This window comes from Coccomyxa subellipsoidea (assembly GCF_000258705.1).
Source record: "Coccomyxa subellipsoidea C-169, whole genome shotgun sequence".
In the NCBI taxonomy this organism is placed as follows: domain Eukaryota; kingdom Viridiplantae; phylum Chlorophyta; class Trebouxiophyceae; family Coccomyxaceae; genus Coccomyxa; species Coccomyxa subellipsoidea.
The window spans coordinates 842,174-868,265 of NW_005178021.1; the positions used below are offsets into that span (position 1 = coordinate 842,174).

Sequence of the window (26,092 nt, forward strand, 5' to 3'; positions counted from 1 at the left end):
GTCATCTGTAAGTAGACATACTGAAGGGAGTATTTTCATGGTCACGCAGGGGATGAACCAGCTGGGCATGCCGGGCGCGCCACCGCCGCCGCACATGGCGGGCCCGCTGACGCCGCAGCAGCAGCTGGCGCAGCAGCAACTGGCGGCCCAGCAGCTGGGAGCGCAGCAATTCATGGCCCCAGGGCAGCAGCAGCAGCTGGACTTCTCAAATATCTACTATGGCGGCGGCATGTACTACCAGTGACAGCGGCCGTGGGCACCCCTGGCTGCGCGGGAGGGCGGCAGATTATGTCTCCCTCCTTTTTGCTCCCTCCCTCCCGCCACGTGCAGCGGGTGCCCTGGCATGCGCCCCTGTGCCGGCCGAGCCCGCGCCAGCGCCGCTAGCCGACCTCTTTTAAACAGCGCCAGGCAGCACCGCAGCAGCCCCCAATGAACCCCCCGGCCCAACGCCAGTCGCGAGACCGGCTGTGGGAGGGGCTCTACAGTACTCCGGGTCCATGCGAGAGGCTGGGTTTGCCTGCAGCTCAACGCCGTTGGAACAACAACAACATATGTGTGTCTTCGTACGCGGGTCTGTTAATGAGTGGGGGGCCGCCACCGATTTTGGCCCCCTTCCGATCTGGCCGGGGTGCAGCTGGAGAGGGGGGTCTTTCCCTTGCATGCCGGGGAACAGGCTCAGTTGATACTGAGCCTGGCAGGACCCAGCAGGCAGACACCAGGAGGGGGCTTGGTTCCCCAGGGCTGGCTCTGCACCCCCCAGAGTCAGCGCTGGAGTGGTGCGGGGCTGCGCAGACAAGTTTGCTGCCGCGAGAGCGGCAGGCCGTCCCTCCCGACAACCCCCACCCAACAGGGAGGCTTCCTGCGCCCTTCATGGGCTCAGTTCTTGCGTGTTTGTGAGCTCCCCGCTTGGCACGGCGGGGTCCGTCAGTTTCTTGTGGGGCGCATGGCTTCTGTGTGTGATGGTGACACCGGTGTTTCCTGGCGGCGGGGCGCGTGTGCGAAAGAGAGCATCGCCCCGCCAGCCAAGTGAAGGCCGGGGAAGGAGTCTGTGCGACTGTGCTTTTCTTATGCGCGATCGTCGCAAAAACAATGCTGCTGCCTTTTCCGAGTCTCTCTGTTTTACCTGCCAAGATCCGCTGTTGCATGGGCCCTCAGAAGCCACAACATGTGGGTGGCCGCTGGGATTGCAGGGCCCTGCGCCGCCCTTGCTTTTGCTGGCGGCACAGAGTGCTCGCCTGGCTGTTTGGAGGCCAGGGGTGGGCCCATGGCAGTGACATACACACGGCCTGGATGTCGCGCATCAAACCCTTGCTTGAACTGATATTGATTGGCAGCCTGGGGGACACCTTTTGCCCCCGCCCAGCCGGGCCTCACAATGGATGTTGCTGCTTTGCGACGTCGCTCTTGGACACGTTAGTCAGCGCCCAGGGGCAACACCCTTTGCGATTTGATGATCTCGACACCGCACAGATTCTTTGGCTTGCAACCTCCTGCATGCCTTCGTAAGATGTGTTGCCAGGGGCTGCTTGCTCTCCCCACCCCCCAGGCGCTTTGGCAGCATGCCTGGGGGGGTTCCCTCCTGTGGGACTCTCTTAGGATTGATGCTTGGTTCTTTGGATAATTTACAAGGAGCCCGGTGCGCGGCCAGACAATGCGCAGGGCAGCTCATCCGCACATTTATCTTGATACAATTTGCTAATTCTCTAGATTGCCGACTGCTCGCTGCCTTTGTGCAGGAAGACTTGATAATCATGATCTAATTGCTTGTACTTTTGCAAGTACCCCCCGGCCCCTAGATTGTGTCCCGGTGACAGAGGCTGGCGCGGGACATCCCTTCCTAGAAGTGCTCTCTTACAAAAATTGCTTCCAGGCTAACCAGCAAGTGTGGGCTGTGGCCCTGGATGGATTTTGTTGCCGTGCAAGGCTATACATGACGGGGTAGAGTGATTTGGACCGGTTATTCCTATCCTGATGAGGCATCGTTGAAGTGGGAGCACTGAACATGTTACTGCAATGGCAACCCGGCTTTTCCATTTTTTTGTGTTGACAAGGCGTGCCGGCCGGTAGCTTTGGGGATTGTTTCTGTACAGTGTGTTTTATGTTGGGCATAGTAGACTTGGGCACACATGCGCATGATCTCCTCAATTGAGGTATTTGAACCTAGTGCCTCTTGCACGACAACTTGACCTTTTTTTACCATTTTGGGGGGTTTGATGGGCAAGGAAGTTAGCAAGGCCATGCCACGTGTCTGTTGTGGGGTGACTTTAATGTGACCTGGGACCGGGATGACTTGTGATCCTTCACCGTGGTTTGTAATACGCTGGTTTCTGGGTGAGGGATCATTGATACTGTCCACTTAATGTGTTACGGGCATACCTGGTGGGCCCTAAGCAGGCTGTGGCAAGTGCTGTCACAGCAGCCCAGTGTATCGTCACATCATATGATCATACATTCTCACTATGGATCAGTGGCACTCAAGAGCTGATCAGGTGGCACAGTGCACACAGAAGCTGCATTGCGCAATCATGCAGTGCATGCACATGTACAGCAGCTGCAAACCATCAAGTCCTTGGCCATGCATGGCAACTCGGAGCTGCGCGAATGCTGCAGTCACTGGTGGCCACGGTGGCAGTAACGGCGTCGCGGTGACTCACCTCGCGGCACAGTCACAGTCCAAGTGCCACTCAGTGAGTCACGGTGACTGGCGTTGTGTTCAGCTACCAGCCATGCATGCTTACTATGATTGTGATAGTGTCCCATGTGGGCCAGATGTCAGGTCGACCTGATCATTGATCATCATGATATCACAGCAGTCTGAGGTCCCATATAGACTCTTAAACCTTCCCCCATGGGAGGAAGCCTTCTGACCTCACAAGTGACCCAGGGGAACAGATGTGGGAATTTTGACGTGGCGCATTTCTTGCGAGAGATTTGCTGCCCAGCGATGAGTCACTGACGGGTTGGGATGACTGAGTTACGGTCCACTTCCAAAATTTTGATTTGGGCGACAGTGTCAGTGCCAAAAGGGGAGCCAGATTGCGAGAGCAGTATTCGTCAGCGTCAGGGTAGAATCTGCTTCCGAAATCAGACTGCAACGGCTCATCCCAAAGTCGAGCGATTCCAAGGCCTATTGCGTATTGGAAGTGCTGGCCATCACTGATGTGAAATAGGCAAGACAGCCACGTGCTGTGTGAAAGGTTGCTGCAAATAAGTCACCAAGCGCCTCTGTGTAAAAGGAAACACCGCGGGGTGAATTCCTGGATCCGATGGCTTCTGACTCAGCTGGTCCATCAACAGTGGCAACAGCAGAGGAGCTTCAAAAGGTGTCTGAAACATATGAGCAGGGTATCCACCATCTACGGGTGAGTAGTGCGGATCCATTTGCAAAGCAGGCACATCGCTCAAGCCCATCCTTGAGCTTTCTTATGAACAGATCCGTTGATGGAGTTGCGACGCATTCCACTTTTGTATTATCTCTGATTTCCGTACATCGCCTCATACTCTGCAGGATGGCAAGATGGACCTCGCCGTGGAACTTCTGGGAGAAGCCTTACAGAATGCTATCAATGCACACGGAGGTCAGTGTTCCTCTGGTAACACCTGAGGTTGCACAGCAATGCTTGTGGATGGAGACCATTCTTGATGAGTCACAGCGGCCATTGCCGCAATCAGGACTGAAAATCTCGTCTTGCGCAGATCTGGCGCCCGAGTGTGCAAGGTTTTATCAGCGCTATGGTGAGGCGCTTTTCCAAAAAGCCCAAGCCGAGACCGACGTATTTGGAGCCTCCCTGCAGAAGACCTCACGAGAAAGGGATCAGGATGAAGATGAGGCCGCAGAGGAGGCTGGAGAAGAGGGCCGTGGCAAAGGTCAAGGTGCGACACCTCCCATGCCTGCCCCTTGACATCAGCATCTGAAGTGTTTATGAACAGCGACAACTATGGGGACCTGCACGATCTGCATTAGGGCAGTTCCTGAAGCACCGGTGACTTGCACAAACAACAAAAGGAGCATGTTTGTCACCATCAATGCAAAAGGCAGTGTGCCTTGTCTGCACGCTGTGCAACGGGACAGCGCGTGATGCACTTGAGGCTGTTGCACAGACAACGAGAAGGAGAATGTGGATGCCAAGGGCAAGGCGCCGATGGCAGAGGAGGACATTGCAGCAGAGGAGGAGGAAGGAGATGCGCAGGAGGATGCTGACGAGGACGAAGATGCAGAGGGGAGCGAGGAAGACGACAGCGATGACATGAAGCTGGCCTGGGAGATGCTAGAGGTCGCGCGCACCATCTGCCCACCAGACCAGCCCCTGCAGCTGGCAGGTGACGGTGTTTACTGCCCTTTCATTCTTCAGCTTTCCCCGCCATGTGCTTTTGTTTGGGGTTGCACAGCTGCCGTGCTCACATGCCACTGTGCAGCCTCGAAAAAACATTTACATGGCTGGAAAAGAGAAGATTCGTTGCCAACAATGCCAGAGACCTGCATGTGGCCAAATTTAAATGAAGCAAGCACAGCAACATCCGCTAATGGGGAAAATTTATGAGGCTGATGGAGGGTTGTGAACGGGGGAGCAGATGTGCTGATGCTACTGGGAGACCTAGGCATGGAGACAGAACGCTTTGAATCGGCCATGACTGACTACGAGCAGGCGCTGGGTCTTCTCAAACGCCACCTACAAGTGCGTACGCAAACAGATCAACTCTGCCACTGTGTCACGTCTGCCAGTGGCCCTTTTATCCAATGTCCCAAATTCTGTGGGCTCACTTCTCGATTGGTTCGGAGCCTGCCTGAGTCACCACTGCTGGGTGTGACGGGGCACGAAAGCACACTTTGCAGTACGCTCTGCGGCACATAGGTCTGACAAATGGCAATGCATGCCCACTGTGAGCAGTTCGACGACCGGCGCATCGCGGAGGCGCATTACAAGCTGTCGCTGACGCTGCACTTCCTGGACAACCCCGAGGACGCGCTCAAGCATGCGCGAGCGGCTGTTGATGTCTGCAACGCCCGCATCGCCAGCCTCACCCCGGCAGCCGCCGCTGCCACCGCGCCGGCCCCTGCCGGGTCAAGTGACGCGCCGGCTGCGCAGGATGCAGCTCTGGCGGTGAGCCGCTCCTCAAAGAAATTGAGTTGTAAGGCGTGTGGGCGGCAGCACACACCAGTTCTTCGCATGTGCTGCTGTATTTAGCTTCAAGCAGTCTAGGCAGCTCCTGGGGCAGAAAAGTACTGGGCTGATTGAAGCCGGAGAGAATGGTTGGGGTCCTGGAGCTTTACATCGATGATGGGGATCCTTTCAGACAGTTGCAGGTAGCTGAGATGGGGTCACCATTGTCTTTTGAGCTGTTGTGGGTGCCCGCAGGCGCAGAGGGAGACAGCTGATCTGAAGGGCGTTTTGGGAGACCTGGCTGCCAAGGTTGAAGAGCTGGAGGGGGCGGTGCGCGAGAATGAGTCCACCAGAAATGCGCTCAAGGCCGCCTTCTCCCGCCTGGCTTCCGCGCAGGTGGGTTGGCTTTTTATTTCCAGAGTGGCGTTCAGTCTCTTTAACCTGGCATGCCAGAGATCATGCGAATGGTAGAGCGGTATATATGCGTAGCAGTCTGTGCTAGAGTGCTTTTTTCAGAGTTGCGAGCTCTATGGATGTGTCTGTCTCCGACTATGAGCAGATCAGAGAATCCCATCGTCATACAAGATTGGACACCAATGAAGGAGCCTCTGCCTTGCACCTTTGTCCAGGCTTTGACAAAGCCTGGGCAAAGGTCTCTGAGGCAGGAATGGCAGTGACAGGTTAAAGCTCTGCGCAGGGCAGCAGCGCCAGGGACAGCGGCGGGTCCAGCTCAGCGGCGGCCGGCGCGCAGCCGTCAGGGGGCGTCATCAACCTGGGGGTTGTTGGCCGCGGCAGCAAGCGCATCAACCTGCAACCCATCTCCGCCACAGCCGCCCCCTCCACTGGTGCGCATCCCCACGTCAATATGCTTTCCAGCAGCCACATTTGAAGTGCCGTGTGCGACTTCATGGGATGCATGTATCTTTGCAACCAATCTATCGCATAGCGGCGCCCCAGATGTGGTGTCAGAATGAGAGCACTGGGACAGTGGCTGCGACATGGCTGCTCAGGCAGCATTCACTGAGGTGTACACAAAGATAGACTGCAGACATTTGACATTGTGGTCGCAAGAGATGAGGGACAGAGCTACCTCGCAACTGAAGATCGTGCAACAACAACACAACAATACTTCGGCTCAGGAATATTCTGCGGCGCAGATGAAGCGGCGCCGAAGCAGAAGCGCTCGCTGGAGGACATGATGGGCTCAAGCGCTGCAACCACCATCGGCTTTGGCGCGCCCATCAGCATACCGGCCGGCTTTGGGGCTGCCGGCCCCTCCGCACCATCGACAGCCGCTCCCTCACTTGCCGGTGAGATTCATTTTCTGCTGTTGTGCTTGCCTGAAGTTTTGGTTTCTCTATCATTTTCGTCGTATGCAACATCAATACTTTGGTGAGACTCTCTTGGTATAGTACTCCACGAGTTGCAATGAAAGAGAACAAGCACAAGCAGCATGCTCCTCTGTGAGTGAGGCATTCAAAGGCAAGCAGGGCCGCTCATGTGTAAGCTGCGTGGAGGGGAACGACCACGTCTGCGATTTCCTGCGGGCTGAGAGGAGGCTGTGGATCGCAGGGAATGTGGCCAAGAAGGCAAAGGCTGAGCTGGAGGAGTGTGTGCAGAACGCACAGAAGGAGCCCAGTGCTGGGGCGGCTGCCGCCGCAAAGCCGGCGGCACTGCCGGCTTTCTTGCAGACTTCATCTTTGGCTGCTTTGTATGGCAGTGGCCAGGAAACCAGCGTAGATGGGAAGGGACAGGCAGACATGCCTGCAAAGAGTGAGGCCAGCTAGGCCTTGAAAGTCAGAGAGAATTAAAAGCTGATTTCGGCTGTAGGCATGCAGTCCACCGCGGCAATAATCTACCGTTTGACTAAGGGTGTCAGCCGCAGAAGGAATGAAAACTTGAAGATGGGAACACTGAAGACTCTTTCGATCTTGCCATGTGTTCAAAACACAGCCGCTGCCGCAGTGGCAGGAATGGTGTCGAATTTAATTGACCTGCCTTTATGTTCCATTTCAAAGTGGTGGTTTGAGAATAGGGTGATACTAGCAAACAATTATAGCCTCTTGAGTATATATCTCCTAAGATCAGATGATATGGATACAATATGTTTTGATCAATCTTGAGGCCTGTACGCAGGGCTTCGAGTTTTAAAATGTCCGATAGCTGAGTCATGACCGATTATGATCAGCGATTGCTTGCAAGCCGGATGTCAAGCTGAGGTCACCTTTGGCAAAGGCATTGTAATTCAGGATTCCACATCATTGTGCGATACACTGGCAACCTGTGAGATCAGGGGGAGTAACTCTAGGAGAACAAGAGTCATCTAGGTCTCTAGTTCTACTAGAGTTACTTCCCCTGGTGGGATTGAATGACAATTGGCTTCCCTAGCTTCCCCTTCAATGGAAGCTGGCCGCAGCAGCTGCGCTGCAGCGCCCCATCCGACTCATAGCAGAAGAAGCTGCAGATTCCCTTTCTTGAGCCTGAATCACGCTGTGGTCCATACGCATATTGAGTCAGTGCGTAATTAACAGTCTGATCTTGAGGGTGCGCACTGACGTTAGTTCGTTGGGTCAACACCACGTCACCATGGCTTCACAGAATACCGCTAAGAAAGAAATTGAGTACTTCACAGTGCCGCCAGAACGCTATATTTCAACTCCCACAGAGGTTCTGACAGATGATTTGCTGGGTACGGCACCCACTTAGTCTCCCACACTGGCAAGGATTGCAACGAAAGGGAGGCACAAATGAAGGGTTGCCATGATGCCTAACAGTGCTTACAGCAGGGTTGGCCCCAAATAACATAGTTGTTAAGAGAATACGAACTGTACCTGTTGAACCTGTAGGGAGCATCACGAAATCCAAAGGAAGCCAAGAAAAAGAGAGCGTGCTCAAGCTGGCCCGCCTTGTAGACAGCATCTCGCAATTCGAGTTTGCAACCATCCGGAGGTGAGCAGGGCAAAGCTTGAAGCGTTTGGTGCTGTGCATCCCCCTCCATTGCTGTTTGTCCCATGCGTCTTGAACATGCTGAGCATCGCCAAGACACACTGCAAAGACAAGTGCCACTGGCGCAGGCGCATCAACCAGAACTTCCTGAAACTGGCAGCTGCTGACAGCGGGAGGCAAGTGCCTGCACGCGTGGGCTCTGGTGAGGCCCTGCGCAATTTGCACCCCAACCACATTGCTCAGCTCACCATGCTCACCACGCTCAGCTCGTTCCTCTTGTTCTCCTCATTCAGCAGGCAAAAGCTTTGCTGTCCAACCAGCACCCGGTCATACAGCATGCTTGGTCATGCATCATGTTACTATAAGATACGCTGAGAGATCTCATCATGCTTTGGTTGTGCAGCGGGCCCAACAGAGGAGGAATTGGACGAGATGGAGATGACGTTCATGGAGGACGTGTGGCAGCTGATGCAGGCTTCCCACTTCCGCCTGCTCAGCAAGGAGGACTGGGAGACCGCACAGGAGGAGCAGTTCACCGTGGGCCCCCACCATCTTTCCAGCACTGCTTATAGGCCCCATCAATGTCCCTTGTGTGTGCATGCAAAGCTAGTGCAATGCTGTGAAGGGGGGCAGCAGTATGCTGTGAGCCTCATCATCTCTCCACCACTACTGATGGGCCCCAATGGTCCAACGAACACGCCTGCCCTGCAGATTACCCTGTCATGCATGCCATGCAAGCGTGACATACGTGATCATTTTCCGGCATGTCACGCGGTTGTGCTGGGGCGATGCTCAAGGGTTGGGTAGGCCCAGCATGTGTGCTGAGACACAGTTTAGAGCAGCAGCTCATAAAGATTGCTCATGCGCACAGTTCAATAGCCCCGTGGAGGTCAACTGGAACTACATGGACGGAGAGTTGCTGCACCGCTTCTGGGCCAGCCATGAGGAGGAGCGCGCCGGCGCGGCATCCATCGCTGACCGCGTCCTTGTCTTCCACCGCGGCATCTCCACCGTGCGCGCCCTTTTCCTGCTCAGTACTGCATTCCCTTTCTGGCTGCTGTGAAAGCTCTGTGCTCATGTTATAGGGAGTTCCTTGCCAGTTTTGATGCCATTGTGTGACCCGCTCCGATGCATGCATGGACTCCTTGCCTGCTCTATTCTCTGCGCTGCCTTTGTAGCTCATAGAAGAGGCCAAGAAAGGGGTGCTTAGCAGCGCACACGTCTGGGTTGCACCTCGAGTGACCAGTCCTGGTCATGCCCATCAAGCCTTCTTCTGATACTATACAAAGGAAACGCTGGTGTGCTGCTGGGTCTTGAGGGTCTGCTGTGTTGCATTGCAGGTGAGGGCTGAGGGGCAGTACATAAACGACAAGATAGACCTGCTGGTGCAGTACCTGTTGGTGGACCCCTTCCAGGCGCTCTACACGCGCATCTTCAAGCGCAAGGCGCGGACCACCTCCTTCCCTGACTCCTGCGACGCGCTCATTTCCTGAAATCTCATGATCCCAGCATGTGACGGACTCGCCCTGCTGAGGAAATACAGATCAAAGGCATAGCATGCAATGTGTCCAGATCGGTGGGATCAAAGTGGTCACATGAGTGCCGAAAGATGTCACCCTGCTGAAGTCTGAAGCCACAGGTATAACAAAACGAAGCAAGGCAGTGTGCAATTAAAAATGTGGTCACTTAAAACCTGGCACTTTGAAAACATGAAGGTACAAGCAACAAACAGGTTCTAGTCTCCAAACAGTCTCGCACAAACAATTGGCCTGGCTGGATTCGCAGGCAAAGCTGCATGTGGCTCTGGAGATGGGGGACTCTACTGGGGACAAAGGCTACAGCCTGGGCAAAGGACCCCCCGCTACAGGCGTCAAGCCCGACAATAGCATTGAGCTGTCGCGCAGCGTTGCCGATGCGCACAAGCCCCACGCGGCGAACAAGGGCGCCAACGGTACAAATGAGGAGGATGCCCGCTTGCAGCACTCCGCCGCACAGGTGTGTGACTCCTTGCCTTTGTTCAATTTGTGCCTGTTGGGATGCACGCCCAACGTCACAGGTCTCCTTGGTCTTTTGCATGTGCATGGCTCAGGGACAACACCATGGTGAGAGCACAATCTGGAATTTGAAATGTGACGTACCCCTGTCATCTTTCAAAGTGTTCCCTGGTCGCCCGCCACATGGCAGCCAGCATTTCAGCTTGATCATATTATTCAATTTGAATTTGAAAGACAATGTGTTTGGCCCCTGCTGAGGTGCGGTGCGCGGCGCAGACGGTGCAGCGGCAGTCGCTGCGGCGGCTGATGCCGGACGCGGCGTCGGTGCTGCGTTGCATGTTTGCGACGCTGCACATCCAGGAGCCGGCCTTCAAGGATGTGGTCGTGCTGTATCGGCGCAAGGTGGCCTCCACTCCCCAGCGCAAGTCCGAGTACGAGCCAATTCGCAGCCACAACCTGGTGCGCCCCCCGCCCCCCTATGACCCTATGCGCTGTCGACCAGGCGCTGCTGACTAGGTGGTGCTTATCAAATTGCCATGCGGTGGGGTTGGCAATAGACCTGTCATTGAGGAGCACCCAATATGCGCATGTTGAAGGACACTGTGAAGTATACTGTGGGTCTGTTGTTTCTGATCTGTATATTTGCTGCAGGTCTGCCTGGCAGGTTTCCAGTAAACAAGCTGATATAATTTCTGCTGATTATAATTTCCTGTATGCATTCTTGGCGGGTAATCTTTCCTTTGTACACTGTGCCTCTGCCGGTGTGCCCCATGATCCCCTGCCTTGCTGACTGCCACGCAACGGGGGCAGAGTCAGGAATCATGTTCCAAGCACCCAGTGCCCCCTGTGAGAAACTTGTATGGACGGGAGGTTCATGAAGGCGGTTTTGACAAGGCATCACATGAATGTAGGTGGCAAGTGAGTGGGGCTGCATGTATGAGCAATTCGGTTGACTTTTTCAATGTACTTCTTATGCAGTAAATTAGTACTGAGTTGTGCCCCCTTTTGCATGCAGGCGCTGGAGCGGCGCAACGTGCACATAAAGCGGTTTGCGGAGATCCCGATGGCTGACGTGGAGATGGTGTTCCCGGACAAGAAGATCTACCTCAAGCCCCTGCTGCTCATCCAGCTCGCCATTGCCATCATCGGCGGCATCATAGCAGCCTTCACCGCCCTCCTCTCGGTGCGTTTGCTCCCAGCCGCATGACTGTTCTTTATGGAACATCAAACAAATGTAGGCATCAGCGTCCTTCCTATCAACACAAAGATGGGTTTTCTGACCTGGTGCATGACTATGGAACACCTGGGCAGCCCTAAGCTGGACAGCTTCCGATCATTGGTGGTGGAGCACGCTGGGGGATGCTTGCGGGCGGGGAAGAGCCGGCAGGGCCGCTAGCAATGGGTAGAAGTTTTGATGCGCATAGGGATAGGTTGCAGTTTGGGCAATCCCAGGAAGGGTGTATTGAAGGGCGCTTTGTGCTGTGGGCGCAGGGCAAGATGAGCGCGCAGGTGCTGCTGACAACACTCAGCGTGGCGGGCGGCCGCGCAATGCAGGTCTACACAAGCGCCAACTTCACTCGCGCCCGGGTGAGGCCTCATTCCTTGGCTCACACATCCCTGCGCCTTGTCAACCATGCATTGCTTGCATGGTTGATTATGCCCTTGCGTTGGTACTCCATCAGCGGATGCTTCAGACTGACATGGTTCAGACCCATGAATGCCACCCGAAGCCCAGCACTATCCAGGCCGCAGCTCGGGTCTCCAAGTGGACGCACACTTGCAGACACACCCGCTGCAGCTGCAATTCTTGAGGTAGACTGCTAGAGAGGAAGAGTTTGAGGTATGATGTGGGTGCTGGTGTGTGTGCAGGTGGTGGACCAGGTGACTCAGCAGCTGTACGAGCAGATGATGGACACGCAGGAGGGCGTTGTGCATCTGTTGCTGGAGCAAATGGCGCAGCAGCGCATCAAGGAGTACCTGCTAGCCTATGCCCTCCTCCTCACCAAAGGTACATGCGCGCACTGTAGCACATGGCAATAGGAGGGAATTAGTCATGTGGCTGTTCTGCCTGTCTTGATGGCTCTTCTTTGGCCAAGGAGGGTAAGAAGGTTGCGGCTGTTAGTTAAAGATTTCTTTGAGACAGAGTCATGCTTTTCATCAACGAGATCTCTCTCGAGGATAAGACTCTGGACATGCATGCAGGCCTTGCATTGCAAGGCCTGCATGCATGTGGTGCCATCGACGCCTTCACCCCATTGAGGGTAGCCTTCATGTTGTAAGGCCGTGCTCGTGCTGCTGTGGACAGCCGTGATGATGGCTGCGCAGCGGATGCGCCGGCGTGCGTGGCTTTGACCATCCTTTTATTTAGGCCTGATACTTCTCTGAGAGAATTCTGCTGGTGGCTAACCAGTGGCTGGCCCTAGCGCTGCAATCACCATGCTGACATCTTGTGTCTTGACTGAAGCCAGTGCGCACTGGCCTGGCTACAGCAATTGCAAAGATGTCAATGTGGCCAAGGGCGACCTGGGCCAAACTGACAGGCCCAGCACCTGAGCATTGTTTGGGATGTTGCCTGCCCTCAGATCAGCCGCCATCCATAAATTTGGTGCATTTGCGAATCATACAAGCTGATTCTTTTCGGCGTGCGCTGGGAAGCTTGAGGGTTCAGCTTTGACTAGTGAGGGTACTACTAGTCTTTGGTAGCACTTGCATGCAAAGGTCACCGCAGAGACTGAAGCATGGTTCTTGTCACCAAGTATTAAATTCTCTTTGTTAGTCATTACAAGCCATGTTCTCACTTTCATGCAGGGCGAGCGCTGAGTCAGCAGGAGTTGGACGAGGAGTGTGAGGCGTTCCTGCAGCAGCGCTACGGCGAGTCGCTGGACTTTGCAATTGAGAACTCGCTGCCCTTCCTGCTGCGCGACGGCCTCATCTCCCGCAACGCCCAGGCGCGTCTGCTCCTGCACATGCTTCACACGACCGGACAGTTCTGCTGCGCGCATGCATGCAACCTTGCCTGCATGCGTGGCTGAAAATGTGGTAGAGGCTGGTTGAGGTGCAGCCTGATGTCAAAGACGACAACACGCATGCATCCGATATTTCCACCGCAATTTGGCTGGCCCAGCAGTCCCGACGAGGCCACATAACGGACTGTCAGCTCACAATTAAGCACTGCTGGGGCGATAAGGGAATGATGACCTTTTCATATATGAGGCGGCAGCTTGTGACATTGGGTTGAGATTGCCTGAGTATGGCGACTAAATTGTGGTGTGTTGGAGAGGTCCTTCCGGCACGGCTGCCCTTTGAATAAAGTAAATTCTTTAGAGTTCTAACTTTGTGGTCTTGTTGCACAGGGGCTGTTGGAGGCGGCGCCCCTGGATGTGGCGTGCAGCCGGCTGGGCAAGAAATGGGACGACTGCTTCGTTGAGGAGGACGATGCAGAGGAGGAAGAGAGTGAAGCCGGCGGTGGCCAGGAGGCTCCCAGCGGCCGCAAGAAGCGGCGCTCTCTCTTCAGCAAACTGCGGCCCAGCCACCGCTCCCTGGTACGGGCACTGCACCCCTATTTGGTGCATCATATCATCATTGGAATATGGTGAAAATGCTTCACATGTGCATGTTTCCCTGTAATTGCAACATGCCAGCAGGGCCTCTATGTGGTCTGCAAAGGTAGCAAAGCCAATGGATGCAGTGAATGGTGCAGCAGCAGAGTCTGTCTTCAGTACCAATTGTACAAATGCCTGCTTGTGGATTGATCAGGAGTTCATCGGCATGGTACCCTTTGCATCACAATCTTTACTCCAAACTCGTCACTTAGCTTGCTTCGTTTTCCTGTTCTCATGCTACACTAGCAGGGCTTTGGTGAGATGCAGACAAGCAGTGGTGTCCAAAAATGGTATGAATGCTGCAGGCTCAGGAGCATGCGCCAGTAAACACAGCACCGGCAGCAGTCCCGAGCGATCCAGTGTCGACAGCAGTGGACAAGAGGGCTGGCGTCATCACAGTGGAAACGCCGCCCCCGGTCGATCCATCCTCTCTCACCCACCGCGCAATTACCCCTGTGAGCCCCTTACTCTCTGCTTCACAGTCTTGCATTTCTGCATGCATCCATGCTCACCAATAGCAGAGGTGCAACACGGGAGAACACAGGCTTATTCTGGGTCAGTCCCGGTGGTGGCATAAGCAGATCATTTGATCCAATGCCACAGTGGCAATCTGGAGCACCTTGGGGAAGCACCCGCTTGAAGGTTCTGCAAGGTGTCAGAGTGACAGCGAGGCTCTTCTATGAAGCTCATTGTCAGATTGAGGAGTGCTGTTGCAGGATGGTGGAAACGCGGCGACTGCAGGGGAGGAAGAGGGCGGAGAAGATTCTAAGCGCAAGAAGATGAAGGAGGGGCTGGCATCGCTCTTTGGCAAGGCTCCCAAGAAGGACCAGTGAGGCTTGCTGCATTCTGAGAGACGTGCACAGGAAACCAGAATCAGCTCAGAAGTTACGGAAAGGGATCATGTCTGAATTTAGAGATTCCTTCATTTGTACGGTCATTGTGATCTGCATGGCAACAGCTGCAGCCGGGCTCTTACTTCGCCTTGAAGAAGACTCTATCGGACACTGCCAGAAATCAATCAATTAACTGGGGCGCCGGCGCAACCAGTCTTGGCATGCTCTAGCAAGCGCCAGCACGTGGTCAGCTGGCATAGTATGCAGCGTCAGATCAAGGTACCGATTGTAGCATATGTGTTCTGGTACTACGTTTAGTACAGGTATGAAAAATTTATTACAGTCACGACTCGATCCAGGTATTTAGAGTTTAACAGTATTTTCAGATCTGTGTATGTCTTGGGATCTCTAGACATCTGCCAATGTGTTGTAGCGTCTGTAACATATCGGGGTGTTCAGCATGCATCCCACAGGATTGAATAGCCAGGGCAATGCATTGCCCAAAGGCTTGCCCAAACGTTGCCCTCTGCCTGCCCAGTTGCCCCTAGGAAGGGCAAGTCCATCTGCTCCGTCTGTCAGTTGAAGTCAGAATCACGTTGAAGATCAAATAGCCAGATATTTTGTCTTGGCTACTCACGAAAGCGAAGCCACTTCCTGTAGAGATCATCCTCGGTGTGGCCCGAAGATCTTCAAGCTGAGTGATCAGGTACGCTCTTGGTTCCTAATTTCCCCGTCATGCTGGGTCCTTAAATTCACCGTTTTGCAGAAGGCTTGATGACACAGAGCTCCATCTGAGATTCCAGTGAAATACATCACAAGACACAAAGACCAGGTTGGAAAAGTGTTTTGCTGGAATAGGTGAACACGTCCGGCAGTCTCAGAGCGAAGAGGAAACTCCGTCACGTTCAACGAGCAGCAAGTCAGGTTGATCCCGCGCCGAAAAATTCCCAGCACGAGAACACCATATCCCCGATGAAGCCACCTCATGGTTCTTCTATGCGAGGGCGTCCTGGTGCGTTTTCCTGGCAACTGATATGCTTCCTGTACAAAAAGGATCAGCTTTGCGTTTATAGCCTATTGAGCTTGGAAGCATCAGTAACAGCCTATTGAGCTGATTATTCAACCTATGAAACCTTCCTTTTGTGCTGGAGACCTGTCTGGTATTGGTCCTGCAGCATGACAGGACCTTGCATCACCTCTTCGTATTGATATTCTCTTGCACTGTCTTCTGTGGCACTTTCCAGTCTGGCCCCTCACCAGCGCTGGCTTGCTGTTTCAGGCCCATCAGAAGAAGACAACGGGGACTACATGTCCCTGCTGGAGCTGGGCCAAGAGCAGGACTTGATGGACATCCCAGACCTGGGACAGTCCCCACAGCCTGACAAGAAAGTGGACGCGGACTTCTTCAACAGCTTCCAGGATGACTTTGATGAGGACGACATGCGACCCACCACTTAGCAAAACTGGAGGAAGAAATTTGCCATTTTGTACCAAGGCCTGCATGGCTCTGATGCAGGTAACATTCTACAGCTTCGTAGGTCTTGCACAGGTTTTTGCATGAAGTGAGGTGAAATGGTCAGAGAAATTGCATAGGATCCTCCAAAGGACAAAGTCATGCTGTGGTGTTGAGGCCGCACTAGATCAGAAGGCCGACAGGGCCAGCAACACGGCATTGCGCAACACACCCACACGCATGCAAGCTGTTTTCACATATTAGCGAGGTGTCAATTGTCTTTAATGTACACTAGTGTACACAAGAACATCTAGATCGGGGCAGCCATGCTATTAAAGGCCGCCTTGATTCAGTCTAAGACTTCAATCATTGAATTCAATGCCCAGTCATATGTGAGGCATGTGCTGGATTACAATCAGTCTTGATTAAGGCCAAGTGCTAGAATGTCTGCTATTTCATGCAGGCATGTCTTTAGACACCAGAGCAGCATCTAGCATCAAGATAGACTCTGGAGCTGCTTGAGGTGTCTACCGCAGGACTGTAATCTTCATCGCCATACATGTTCAGTTGAAGAGATTCATGCAAATGCCAGTAGATCATTTCCAGGTGCTGACAACTGATTGCACGCACATGCCTGGTACCACAAGCAGTGCTTACTGGTCATTTTCATACTGTGCTCCTAGGCTGGAATTTTGTTTTATTGTGGTTGTACGATACTCACCTTGCAAGGCAGCCCTTCCCATAGTCTCTGGAGCTTGCTCTGTCTTGCTGTCTGCATTCCTTCTGCACTATATTCTCTGCTTCATGACTTGAGGTCTTCATCAGGCACCTCAATGCCCAAGATACATTTGCGCATTCAAGAGAGCTGAGGAAAGTACAGAATACAACTTACACAAGAATAAACACACCGGCACGGAAGCATCATGAAAGCAGTCTCATCATACGCTTTCTGCACGATTTTGCACGCTCACTCAAATGAATTAGCAGACTGAAGAGCTTCTTGCAGAAACGTTTCTGTCTCTCTTGTCATGCCACGCCGCGTGATAGCACTCAATCTCCTACTCGAATGTTCCAGGCAATCGCAATATAAGAATCACCCTGTTCGGAGTAGCAGCTATCACTGCTGCCGCTCCTTTGAGCGCCGCCACTTGAGGGAGGAATTTCCCTTCCCATGGGCTAAAAAGGCTGCGAATGCCCAATCGCCCCAGAGGTTTTGAGGGGGATGCACCCCTCACCATGGGCCCGCGCATTACGCATGCTCCTGATAGCCAATCGCCCAAACATCTCCACTGCCGCCGGTTCTTTGCATGCCACTGTTCTGGGGCGATGCTTTTGTCTGCACAAGGCACATGCAGGCCACAGGCCCCAGGTAGCACATCGCCCAAAAAATGCCCCACACTGCCGCCGCTTCTTTGTGTGCCACTAGGTAAGGATGATGCTTCTCTCCCCATGGGCCCGTGCATAGCGGATGCAGGCCAACGCCTTCGCCTGAAAGCGCCCTTTACTGGCGCCGCTTCTTGGCGTGCCACTGGTCGAGCGGGAGCGCCTCGAGCCGGGGCATGATACGGCGGAACCACAGGAAAAGCACCGCGCCGACAATGACAGCGCCATAGGAGAGCGCGTAATAACCATCGCGACTAACCGCGCACTCGCCGCCCGCGCGCGTGCAGGCGTTGCCGGCGCGGCCGGCCGTGCGCGAGTGCGGGCATGCATGCGCGGATAGCGAGGGGTCCGCCCCCACACAGGTGCGCGCCGTCAGCAGATCCACCAGCGCAAACAGCATCAGCTTTGGCAGCACCACACCTGCATTGAGAAAGCCATAATATTGGTATGGGAGCGCAGTCCGATGGCCGCGCGTGTTGCGTGGAGGCATAACATACAAAGAGCACCACCTTTGGCAGCACGACTACTGCCAAAACCCCATCTTACCCCAGTCAGCACTGAGAAGAAGTAGGGCGTTTCAAATGCAGAAATGCAATCACAGCCAGGCACAGATGAGTCAAGATTGGCGAGCCCCTTGCAGAGCGTATGGCCAAGCGTCAATTGCATCGCCAGACATTGAGGCGCTTGATGAACACAACAAGCAACTGAGGTTGCACAGGCTTCCAATAGCGTGTCACTGTGGCACGACTGCCAAGCATGGGAAGACATAAGGAATGCCAAGGACTCAGTTGAGAAGCAGTAGACACTAGTACCAAAACAGCGGCGCACCCATGTTGGCGATGGTGTTGAGGAGGGTGAGGTAGGCGCCGCCCATGTCGGGGTCGCTGATGCGGTTGTAGAAGCTGCCCAGCGCCGTGAACATGAGCGTCGACGTGAACGAGGTAACTAACCCCGCCGCCGCCAGCGCGCCAAACCACCACGGGTGGTCCCCCAGAGAATTCGCCCCCGAGGGGAACTGGTACACCTGCACACATGCGCGCAAAATTAGCCAATCTTACAGTATACGCGAAATTTGTGCTCGCCTCCCGTCTTGTGATACTCGATTTGCTAGCCCCCGCCCAGTCCGCCCAGTACCATGTGATGCCGACGATGAGCGAGCGGCAGGACGTGGCCTGCCCAAATCCAAATTGAGCCCAGGAACAGGGGCTGGGGAGAGCGAAACACCAGCAAAGTTACAGATAGATGAAGATCAGAGAAATGCATACAATCAAGCAAGTGCCCATGCTGCCACATCCGTGAGGTCACCTGGTCCCCGGCGTCCAGGGGAGGCATGCCTGGCAGCAGGGGAAGGTATAAATGACAATGCGAATCAAAAACGGAGGCAAGTGGACGGTGGGGAGGGGCGCACGATGGCAGTGACGACGGCTGCCATGACGAGGCGGGCCTGGTAGCCGAAGAGCCAGGGCTTGAGGGGGCTGCTGCTGGCCGCCCACCGGCCCGCCACCACCGCCGAGACCAGCTCGCACGGAAACTCTATCAGCACCTGCATGCATGCAGCGATGTCAGAACAGGGGAACCGCTGAACAGATTGCGTTGGCCATTTCCCTCGCTATGAGACATGCCTGCCTCCTCACTCCCACTTTCAAGATCCAAAGAAAAGGCGAAAACGCTCTCTTGCCGTGACAGCAACACTTTTGCGTGAGCAAGCAAGTCCTGCACAGAGGGCTCCTGGTTCTCTTGCATGCAAAGACCATGGTGTCTGAATGGAAGATCCTGGAAGAACAACGAGATTGTGGAGATGAGGGCAACTCATTTCATATCTACGCAGGAGACGTTAGAACCCTTGATTCCTTGCAGGAACGCCCAAACATTTACATACATATTTTGAGAGCGCAAAAGCAAACAGAAGAAGGATGCAGAAAAACTGCGGGGCGGCGCACCAGGCCGGCGAGGGCTTCTTTGGAGACCCCCTTCTCCAGCAGCTTGAGCGGCGCGGCCAGCTCGGCGGGCAGCATGCCCAGCCTGAAGGCCAGCAGCACCAGCGCCAGCTTGCGCACCGCCGGCAGCCGCACCACGCTCCACAGCTGCCCGTATGCCTCCCGGATCCCCACCTCACGCTCCTCTCCCTCCCCCTTGCCATGCGCCTCCCCGTCCTCTGCGCGCAGCCAATTAGAAACCCTTTAGCATGGCCGCAGACTGCCCAGGAAGCAATTTCCTCGCATGCTGGGGTATTCAGCAGCATCAGCAGTTCAAACAGATATTGGAGTCTGCCCACAGCCGGTCTGAATTCCGCTTAACCCAGCCACAGACCGTCCAGGAAACAAATCCCTTGCGCGCTTGCATTCCGGGCAAAATCAACAGCAACAGTGGGTCACACAGTGATTGACGTCGATATGTGGCTGAAGAAGGCTGCAGCCTTGCTCTGTCCAGGCCCGTGGCGCACCACACAAATGCGCATCAAAATTGGCGGAGAACCAGGCCTTGTGGTTATTAGGGAGATTAGTCATGCCAAGGAGGCTGTGGCGCACCCATGGCGGGGAAGTTGAACTCCCGCTTGAGCGCGGCGATGAGCAGCGTGGCGGCCGTGTAGGCCCAGCCCCAGGCGCGCAGGTAAATGGCGAGCGTCAGGTGGCCCTCCGGCGCGGGGCTGGCGCGCAGGTACTTGTTGCAGAAGTCGGCGTCGTTCAGCGCCAGGAACACCGTGAAGGAGGAGAAGTAGCCGATATTCATGCCCACCGTCTGGCACGTCGACGCATACCTGCGGTGCATTGGTGCAATGGCTTACAATTGGCTTTCAGAATCCCCTTCCCAACCAATCTCTTGTCGGGAGGTGTCTCTTCCGCAGTCAATGCGTGGAGACCATTGCACTCTGATGAAAGACTCTTGATGATTTATTTATGCTATTCTGTTGCTGAAACTAGCCAACCAATTGTGCTTGATAGCCCCAAATATCTAAGAATCTGAAGGGTGATGCATGGGAGATCAGGCTTGCATGCAAGCATCCGCAATTCGTAAAAGCACAATGAGCCCGGCAAGATGCCTAAGAAAATGGAATTTTCGGAGTGGCAAGAAGCCCCACCCAATGTGGTGCCTGGAAAGCAGCGTAAGCGCCCAGCCGTCCACAGCAATGTCCTGTGTGGCGGCGAGCAGCACCAGCACAAAGAACAGAGACGTGATAGACACAATATCCGCCTCCTTCAACCGCTGCTCCGCCCAGTCAGCGCTCATCAGCATCAGCGCCGCACTCGCTAGCTGTATCGGCACCTGCATGGCACCATTTCCGAGTTTTGAAGGTTTGCCTGATTGCAAATGACTGCTTGATCGCCAGCCCTCTGACGTCTAACACACCATCTCCTCTGCCCACCCAGCCATCAGTACATCATGGAGGCAGTCAGATATTAAGGGTCAGGGCGAGTCCAAGCAGTCCTGTTGCAGGAAAAGTTCGCACCACCCAGGACTTCCGTCGCCCAAATGTTCTGGAGTACACCGAGTCAACGATGGGGCTCCACAGCAGTTTGAAGGAGTATGGATAGCTGGCCAGGCTGAAGATGCCAATTGCAGTGTAGGATGCATTGGCTTGCAAGAGGAACGGCCTGCGATGCACACAAGCAAATGAAAGCTAGAACCTCAGCTTGAATAGACGCATGCGCTGATGGTGACTGGTGCTATTCATAAACTGACTATGAACTGCAGGGAAGGAGACTGCTTACATGCTGCCCAGTGTAAGACCCAGCGGCACTCCTTGCATAGCATACAGCATCACAAGCAGCGCCATGTTTGGCATCTCTCCTCTCAAGGACACCTGTATGTAGCAGAAAGACACGCTTGACGAGTAGCATGTGAGTGCAGATGCTCCGAGCCCATCGGCTCGGATCTTTGAACATTGCAATTACCATGTGGGGAATGCACATGAACACTGAGACTGTCCTCCCCTCAAGAGGTGTCCTAGCTTCACTCCAATTGCTGAGGCGCACCTTCGGCGTAGGAGTTCGGAGATTGCATTGTCGCCTGCTTAAACCCTCCTCTGCTGCTTCCACCGAAAGATGTGAGAGATCTGCTGTTCTTGTCCTCTTGGCCATTCTATTACGTGCCATCAACCACACTGAGCAGGCAGGTGGGGAGACAGTTGTGAGCTCCCCAGAGCGCCAGGATGCTAGACTTTCCGCGTCCTGACGAAGCCTAAGAGGATCTCTTGCTGTTCACTATAATCCTTTTGTGAATTCTTTTATAATCTCCACGAGACAGGAGTTTAGATGAATGATCAGCCGGCTCCGCTGACGGTAATTCCAAAGACTGCTCGCTAGGCTTGGTTTATCAAGTTGATCTCTTTAAGCTTAATGCATCGAATGCATATTTCCTTAAAGGGACCATTTTTGTGAGGTTCAAGAGTACACCCAAGGTGCAGGCACCGATCTATTAAAACAGTCGAAATTTCGAAAGCAGTTGCTTTAAAGACAAAACTTTACCAGGTTTAACTTGAGGGTATTAAGTTGGATGTATCACTATTGATTATAATATTTCAGCAAGAAGGAAAGGATGACGCCCCATCTGGCATTAACCCCGTTGATGTTTCGGGTGGATGACTCGGACGTCGACGGAGCAGTGAACCTCGGAAAACAAAGCTCGTCAAGCAAAACTGCGATCATTTCGCAGCATTCGGTCATGCAACCGCATGAAGCTGATTGGAAAAATAAGCGACATCGTGGAAGGCTGTTTTTAACATAGGTTCTCAATAAAAGTCTATCTGTTGCAGCTGTACCTAGTACCAATGCTGCAGATAGTCCCAGCGCTGATTCACAGCCACTTCGCACGTTAAAAACGTTTCTGGAGAGTCTCCAGCTAAAATAGGAATGGAGAGCCAGAATAAAACGGATCCTTCCGGAAACGTCTTTAATGGATACCTGACAGAGCAGGTGTTCCTCCAGCACTAATTTGTAATCCATTATCAGCCTCGAACATCTCAAAGAGGACTGAAGGTAACAATTCGCTATAAAAATTTCATTGCCGCATGATCAGGTATCGGAACCAAGCGGTACTAGGAATAAGCAGGAGCTCGACTCACCTCCTTTGAACCTTCTAGACCTACCTCATGTCGTGCTGGTGAGACTCACAATCCTTTACTTTCATCTATGGCATACCATCACGTGCTGATCTGCTCAGCATTGGTGAAGATCATGCACCTGCATGAACTAATTGGCTCCCTACCCACATCGCAGGAGCAGATATTGTCGCACTTGAATGGTGTGCGGGACATGGTTTCCGTTGCAAGCACTTGCACAACAATGGACAGCCTGATATGGAACAAGGACTGGCCCAGTATACAGACCCTGCGGCTTCGGCAGGCTGTCCCCATCGAAACACCTTTATGCTGGATACTGAAGCGCTGCAAATACTTGAATGAGGTTGACGCCAGTGGCTGCGGCCAAGTTTCTGACAACTTGCTGTTTGCGCTCTCAGTGCTGCCCATCAAGGTGCGGTTGCCTAAAAGTAAGTCACATTGTAAATTGATCCTGATGCCTTGGCTAGCTTGGCCTTGCATCCGCATCAGCGGATGCAAGTGTCACGACTGCTAAGAGCTAAAGCCAATTTGTACATTGGCATACAGATGGTGCAGCTGCTTGAGCAAATATAGAAGCGCATTTAGTCAAGGATACGGAGTCTCATCTCTCAAGGAAGTGCCTGCTCTACCTAAGTCGTGGCTTCGTTGTGTTCCCAGATTCTGAGGCTGAACGGATGTTGGCGACTCAGTGGCAGCTTCACAGCGCAAGATGCAATATGGAGGCTGGCCAGACACGGTAGTCTTGAGGTCCTGGACATTCGCAATACTGGCATAATCGTAAACGACCGAATGATGAGCGCTTTGAGCTCTTGCAAGAATCTGCGCGAGCTTCGCGTCCCTGAGATGACGTGCGTTCTCCACCCCTGCACTGCTGACATGCCAGAAATGTATGTCATTGACTTTTAGGATCAGTGTCTTAGGGCACAAAGGTAATTGCATGTACGTGATGGCCTGTCTGCGTGCCTGTAAACGGCGGCGTGATGGCTGCAGAGGCTTCTGGAGCAATGAGGAGAAATCCGGGCCTCGAGGGAATGAGTCGCTGTGGCCGTCCCTCACATGCATGGAGTTTGGCAGATGTTTGCGGCACCTGAGCCCTGTCAATGGAGGGGATACTCATTTTAAGACGCTGAGGAGCGTCAAGATCAGTGATTGTAGGCGTTGCGATTTGTTGCCACTGATAACACCAGCTCTCAGCGAACTATACATCAGCAATCTGCACATCAACAAAACGGATTTTGGCCTTCTGCTGGGCATTGTGGTGAGTCCAGTTGACGGTAGTATTGTTACTTTTTATGTCCCCGCCTAAAACGTGTTGGTTGTGCTTCACATGGAATCCACTCGCAGGCGATGGAGTGCTGCGATCTAGAGAGTCTGGTCTTGTCTGACTGTGCAAACATCTCGGACGCTGGCCTGGAACAATTGGCTGGGAGCTATGCGGTTCAATCTGGCAGGTATATTATTGCTTTCGATTTTAGGTGCTTGAGGTTGTGGACCCCTGCTAAAAATGCTGCATCATTACATGAATTGTAGTAAAGATGGGCTCATTGCCTCCTCCACTGCTTTTCTGCAGGCTGAAGCATATCACACTCTCAAACCTGCAGCAACCCACTAGCAAGGGCTTTGTAAGTCTGCTTCGTCAGCTGGCAGCCTGTAGCCTTCCTGTGCAGGCCTCGAAATTGTAAGATCCTCCCATCTCGCCTGGAGATTCTCATCTGTTCTAATGATGGCTTTCAATGTATGGGTGCCAAACGCTTTCACTGTGCTTGATGCAGGGAACAGGGTGATGGCTCTACTCAGGATGTGAGTCTGGACTTCTCAGGCTGTCCAAACATCGATGACAGCTCATTTGCTACCCTGACGAGGCAGTCTCTTCCTGGCGAAGCTCTTTTGGGCATCCAAGAGCTGCGGCTGTCTGATTGCTGGAGAGTGTCAGATGCGCTGCTCGCCAACCTGGCAGCCAATGGAACTCTTTGCCGACTGCAGGTGCGATGAGCTCTTTTCACATCATTCATGTGCCCCATCACTTCCACATCCTTAGCAAAGTTCTTCTCCACATGGCAGGCCTCACAATTGTGTTGGTTTAGCCTGGATCCCCTTTTTGATTACCTTCCCCACTGTTCTAGCTAAGTAGAATTGGTCAATTGAGAGGTCACAGGCGCTGACTGACACTGCAAATTCAGGTCCTGGACTTGTCCCACATGACTCTGCTAAATCCCGGACGCGGCCGGTCAGACGCAGCCGCGGGCATTGCTCAGGCCCTCTGTGCGGCAGTGTCGGCCGCCGGCAAGCACCTTAGGGACTTGAATCTGGACGATGCGCAAGTCAGCGAGGACGTACTCATGGCCATTGGCCAGAAGTGCAGCCAGCTCGAGTCATTGTCGCTGATTGGGTGCCGGCCCCTGTCAAATGCTGGCTTGGAGTCTGTCGCTGGGGGCTGTCCAGAGCTCACGAAGCTGTCGGTGGGCGGGCCGTCGTTCCACTGGAGGGAGGACAAGGGCCTGGCGGCTTTCAGGGGCCTCAAGCACCTTACCATATCGCGGAGAACCACCCTGTGCACAGACTCCAGCCTCATCAAGGTGCTTCAAGCTCTCACTCTGCTCATGGAGTTTCTGCATGCATCCGGCACCCTGGATGAACCATGATCATGACTGATGCACGCATGCTCATGCATGCATGTATGCTCACTGCACCTTCCAGCAACCAGGACCACTATGAAGCGATGGCTCATGATGTGTAAATATTTTACTGGTAACAGCTTAGCTTCAGTGATTGCTAATCACTGATCAAATTCATTCCTTACGGAGTGATGGGGAACCCAAAGGGCTGGAGCTGGAGGGTTTCAGGCCTTTTGTCGCGTGTGGCAGAACAGTAACAAATGATTGGTTGTTGCATGCTGCTGTGAAGGTGCTGCAGCAGCATCCGGAGCTGGAGAGCTTCCGGCTGTGCATGAGCAGCGCAGTGACAGATCGCGCGCTGGAGGCGCTGCCGGCAAGCAGCCTGCGCAGCCTGTGCCTGGTGGCCTGCGACGCTGTACAGGGCCACAGCATCTCGCGGCTGAGAACCTTAGAGGAACTGCGGCTCAGCAGCTGCACCTGCTTCTCCCAGGACGCCGTCCAGGTCAGCCATTAATCTTGTCCCTGTGATACATGCAGCCCATCTTTGGACATCTGTCATTGCAAGTTGGAATGCATGTGTGGATGCATGCTCTTCTTGATGTCGTCAATGAGATGCCATTGATGGGATGTATGCTGTGTAGATGCACTGCTAAATTTGCTGCACAGTTCAATCAGCGGGACCTGTAGCTCAGGCTGTATGTGATGATTTCTGCATGACATGAGGACTCCTGAGTCAGGGTGTGCTTCAATGTAATGCAGGTGATTGCCTTGTCATGCAAGCGGCTGCAGGTGCTAGAGCTGCCCGCAAGCATGCCAGCTTCATGTGTGCCGGTGCACGCCCATAGCAAAGGGCACCTTTTTGGGCTGCGGATTGAGGGAGGTTGTCCTGTGAATCGGAAAGGTCTGCGAGACCGTGTACGTATGTAGGAAAGCAGCCATGCCAAATTGAATCAAGGAACCTTGGGTGCACGAGTGTCAAACCCTTAATGGAGACTCCTAGCAGGACGGAACTTTCCTTTCCAGATAGTAGCCCTCTTATTACATCTCAAATCGCTACATTATGTTGAAAAGGTGAGTTGTCCATGAATGGCCTTCCTGCTTCTAA

The 26,092-nt window shown here is 53.8% G+C and overlaps 6 protein-coding genes across 6 annotated transcripts; 5 read left to right on the forward strand and 1 right to left on the reverse strand.

Annotated features, from left to right (window-relative positions):
• Window positions 1-3,517: 3,517 nt before the first annotated feature.
• Window positions 3,518-6,889, forward strand: COCSUDRAFT_68194 (hypothetical protein; the record flags this gene model as incomplete). Its single annotated transcript, XM_005643258.1, has 9 exons — window positions 3,518-3,578; window positions 3,697-3,873; window positions 4,102-4,320; window positions 4,573-4,676; window positions 4,890-5,102; window positions 5,358-5,498; window positions 5,800-5,947; window positions 6,260-6,412; window positions 6,675-6,889. The coding sequence occupies 9 exons, from the start codon at window positions 3,518-3,520 to the stop codon at window positions 6,887-6,889; spliced, it is 1,431 nt and encodes a 476-aa protein (XP_005643315.1).
• A 799-nt stretch (window positions 6,890-7,688) lies between these two features.
• Window positions 7,689-9,541, forward strand: COCSUDRAFT_60075 (hypothetical protein; the record flags this gene model as incomplete). Its single annotated transcript, XM_005643259.1, has 6 exons — window positions 7,689-7,791; window positions 7,949-8,051; window positions 8,177-8,250; window positions 8,452-8,585; window positions 8,920-9,060; window positions 9,389-9,541. The coding sequence occupies 6 exons, from the start codon at window positions 7,689-7,691 to the stop codon at window positions 9,539-9,541; spliced, it is 708 nt and encodes a 235-aa protein (XP_005643316.1).
• Window positions 9,542-9,857: 316 nt separating this feature from the next.
• COCSUDRAFT_68195 (hypothetical protein) lies at window positions 9,858-14,929 on the forward strand (the record flags this gene model as incomplete). Its single annotated transcript, XM_005643260.1, has 9 exons — window positions 9,858-10,043; window positions 10,319-10,501; window positions 11,058-11,225; window positions 11,534-11,629; window positions 11,912-12,050; window positions 12,851-13,028; window positions 13,434-13,584; window positions 13,950-14,099; window positions 14,361-14,929. 9 exons carry the CDS (start codon window positions 9,858-9,860, stop codon window positions 14,475-14,477), a joined length of 1,368 nt encoding a protein of 455 aa, XP_005643317.1. The 3' UTR covers window positions 14,478-14,929.
• Window positions 14,930-15,473: 544 nt separating this feature from the next.
• Window positions 15,474-15,935, forward strand: COCSUDRAFT_60077 (hypothetical protein; the record flags this gene model as incomplete). The annotated part of the gene is made up of 2 exons (XM_005643261.1): window positions 15,474-15,489; window positions 15,757-15,935. 2 exons carry the CDS (start codon window positions 15,474-15,476, stop codon window positions 15,933-15,935), a joined length of 195 nt encoding a protein of 64 aa, XP_005643318.1.
• Window positions 15,936-17,431: 1,496 nt separating this feature from the next.
• Window positions 17,432-21,088, reverse strand: COCSUDRAFT_45231 (hypothetical protein; the record flags this gene model as incomplete). Its single annotated transcript, XM_005643262.1, has 8 exons — window positions 17,432-17,733; window positions 18,142-18,337; window positions 18,722-18,856; window positions 19,254-19,468; window positions 19,842-20,071; window positions 20,393-20,577; window positions 20,762-20,906; window positions 21,024-21,088. The coding sequence occupies 8 exons, from the start codon at window positions 21,086-21,088 to the stop codon at window positions 17,432-17,434; spliced, it is 1,473 nt and encodes a 490-aa protein (XP_005643319.1).
• A 2,631-nt stretch (window positions 21,089-23,719) lies between these two features.
• COCSUDRAFT_60079 (RNI-like protein) lies at window positions 23,720-25,674 on the forward strand (the record flags this gene model as incomplete). Its single annotated transcript, XM_005643263.1, has 5 exons — window positions 23,720-23,823; window positions 24,145-24,355; window positions 24,553-24,948; window positions 25,277-25,489; window positions 25,654-25,674. The coding sequence occupies 5 exons, from the start codon at window positions 23,720-23,722 to the stop codon at window positions 25,672-25,674; spliced, it is 945 nt and encodes a 314-aa protein (XP_005643320.1).
• Window positions 25,675-26,092: the final 418 nt, after the last annotated feature.